At 49.6% G+C, this 2,234-nt stretch overlaps 1 protein-coding gene across 1 annotated transcript in view; it reads left to right on the top strand.

The window, feature by feature from the left end:
- Positions 1 to 1,960, top strand: part of LOC107298426 (olfactory receptor 52D1-like) — a 5,637-nt gene extending 3,677 nt beyond the window's left edge. Inside the window, exons 4-5 of the mRNA XM_029286517.1 lie at positions 714 to 778; positions 984 to 1,960. Of these exons, the coding sequence (XP_029142350.1) occupies positions 714 to 778; positions 984 to 1,960 (1,042 nt within the window). The remainder of the gene's footprint in view (positions 1 to 713; positions 779 to 983) is intronic.
- Positions 1,961 to 2,234: the final 274 nt, after the last annotated feature.

Raw genomic sequence — 2,234 nt, 5'->3', positions numbered from 1 at the left:
AACTTCCAGTGTTGGAGCATTCGCCGCTTCTGGAGGCAGGTTGTCCCACTGGTTAATTGTTCTCATGAATAGAATTTTTTTCCTGAATTCCAGGTTGCTTCTCTCCTTGATCAGTTTCCATCTGTTGCTTCTTGTCTTTGCCCTCAGGTGCTTTGAAGAATAGCTTGACTCCCTCTTCTTTGGGGCAGCCCCTGAGATACTGGAAGGCTGCTATCCTGTCTCCCCTCGTCCTTCTCTTCATTAAACCAGACAGACCCAATTCCAGCAACCGTTCCTTGTAAGTTTTAGCCTCCAGACCTCTAATCACCTTTGTTGCTCTTCTCTGCCCTCTTTCCAGAGCCTCAATTATCTTTTTTATATTGTGGTGACCAAATGAAACACCAAACAAACAATCAAGCAGAAAACCATGTTTATTATCAATGGTCACCCACAGTATCGATCCAATTCCTAATTCACCCCATAATAAGCCCAAAACCAAAGCCAAGGGAGCCCCAGGAACTCCACCGTTCATCCCGGAGCTATACAACGTTTCTTCTACCAGGAAGCTCCTCGTATGAATCGATGAGAAGCTCAGATTTTTTTTTCCTGTGATTCGAAAGAGGTTACCCTCTTGGAAAGCCCCATTTCCGAGTTGAAGGACCCCATTTCCGAGGGTCCTTGAAGGTCCCATCTGAAACCAACTTCTGCTTTTTCTCTCTTTTCTCTCCCTGCAGGCAGGAAGTGGAGCTTTTCCCATTTCTTATTCACAGACTAGTCCAAGAGCGTGAAAAAATGCAGGGTGAGTAGTAACCACAGAGTTACCTTGTGGTGAGACGGTCGGCCAATAAAGTTTACAATTAAATAAGCAGAACAAGGATTTGGGGAAGGAGCCAAAAGTGGGGGTCCTTTGAAAAAAAGTGATGTGTGACTGTTTTCACACTTAGGATCCTGTTTATTACACAAGTGAAAGAGAGACAAAGGCTGTGAGCAAAACTCTCTCTGAGAATTGCTTTTTCTTCCTCTCTTATTAGCTCCTTCCAACCTCAGTGGCCAGGCTCCTCCTACCTCCTTCTTCCTCCTGGGTCTTCCGGGACTGGAGAGTGTCCAGGCCTGGCTCTCCATCCCCTTCTGCTTCATCTACGCCGTGACCCTCTTGGGCAACGCCACCCTGCTCTGGGTCATCTGGACAGAATCCAGCCTGCACCAGCCCATGTACCTCTTCCTCTCCATCCTGGCCCTCACCGACATGGCCATGCCCACCTGTATCCTGCCCAAGATGCTGGCCATCTTCTGGACCAAGGCCCAGGAGATCACCTTCGCTGCCTGCCTGGTGCAGATGTTCACAGTCCACGCCCTCTCCGCTGTGGAATCTGGGACGCTCACCGCCATGGCCTATGACCGATATGTGGCCATCTGCTACCCACTCAGCTACACAACCCTGTTGACCCCAAGGACGGTGGTCAAATTCGGAGTAGCCATTGCTATCCGGGCTTTTGTAATCGTCTTACCCTTTCCTTTCCTTTTGCTCAGGCTGAGATTCTGCCACTCACGAAATATCTCTCATACTTATTGTGAGCATATGGCTCTAGTAAAATTAGCTTGTGGGAACACCACTCCCAACAACCTCTATGGGTTGGTTTTGTCCCTACTCGTTACCAGTGGAGACCTGACCTTCATCTTCGCCTCCTATGGACGGATCCTCCGGACGGTGTTCCGCCTGCCCTCACTGGAGGCTCGTCACAAAGCCCTGGGCACTTGTGGGGCCCACGTGGGAGTCATCTTCATTCTGTACACCCCTGGACTTTTCTCCTTCCTTTCTCACCGTTTTGGGCACAGCATCCCCCACAGTGTCCACATCTTCCTGGCCAACTTCTACTTGCTGGTCCCTTCCATGCTCAACCCCATGGTTTATGGGGCCAAGACCAAGGAGATCCGTGTGCGGGTGCTGATGGCTATGGGCATGCGAAGCAGGAAACTGTAGGTCCAAGGTAGACTGGCCAACTCATTATAGTGCTGTGCGAAATTAACAAATATTGTGTATTTTGATCTTTCTGTTCAGTGTGGATGCAAATAAATTCTTCCATCTTCCTGGCCAACATCTACTTGGGCACAGCATCCCCCACAGTGTCCACATCTTCCTGGCCAACATCTACTTGCTGGTCCCTTCCATGCTCAACCCCATGATATATGGGGCCAAGACCAAGGAGATCCGTGACCGGCTGCAGTGGACTTTTGCATCTTGGAAAAAGATCCCC

Source organism: Protobothrops mucrosquamatus, unplaced genomic scaffold (genome assembly GCF_001527695.2).
Source record: "Protobothrops mucrosquamatus isolate PMUCROS unplaced genomic scaffold, P.Mucros_1.0 scaffold3960, whole genome shotgun sequence".
Lineage (NCBI taxonomy): Eukaryota > Metazoa > Chordata > Lepidosauria > Squamata > Viperidae > Protobothrops > Protobothrops mucrosquamatus.
This window is presented reverse-complemented; position numbering and strand designations above follow the sequence as displayed.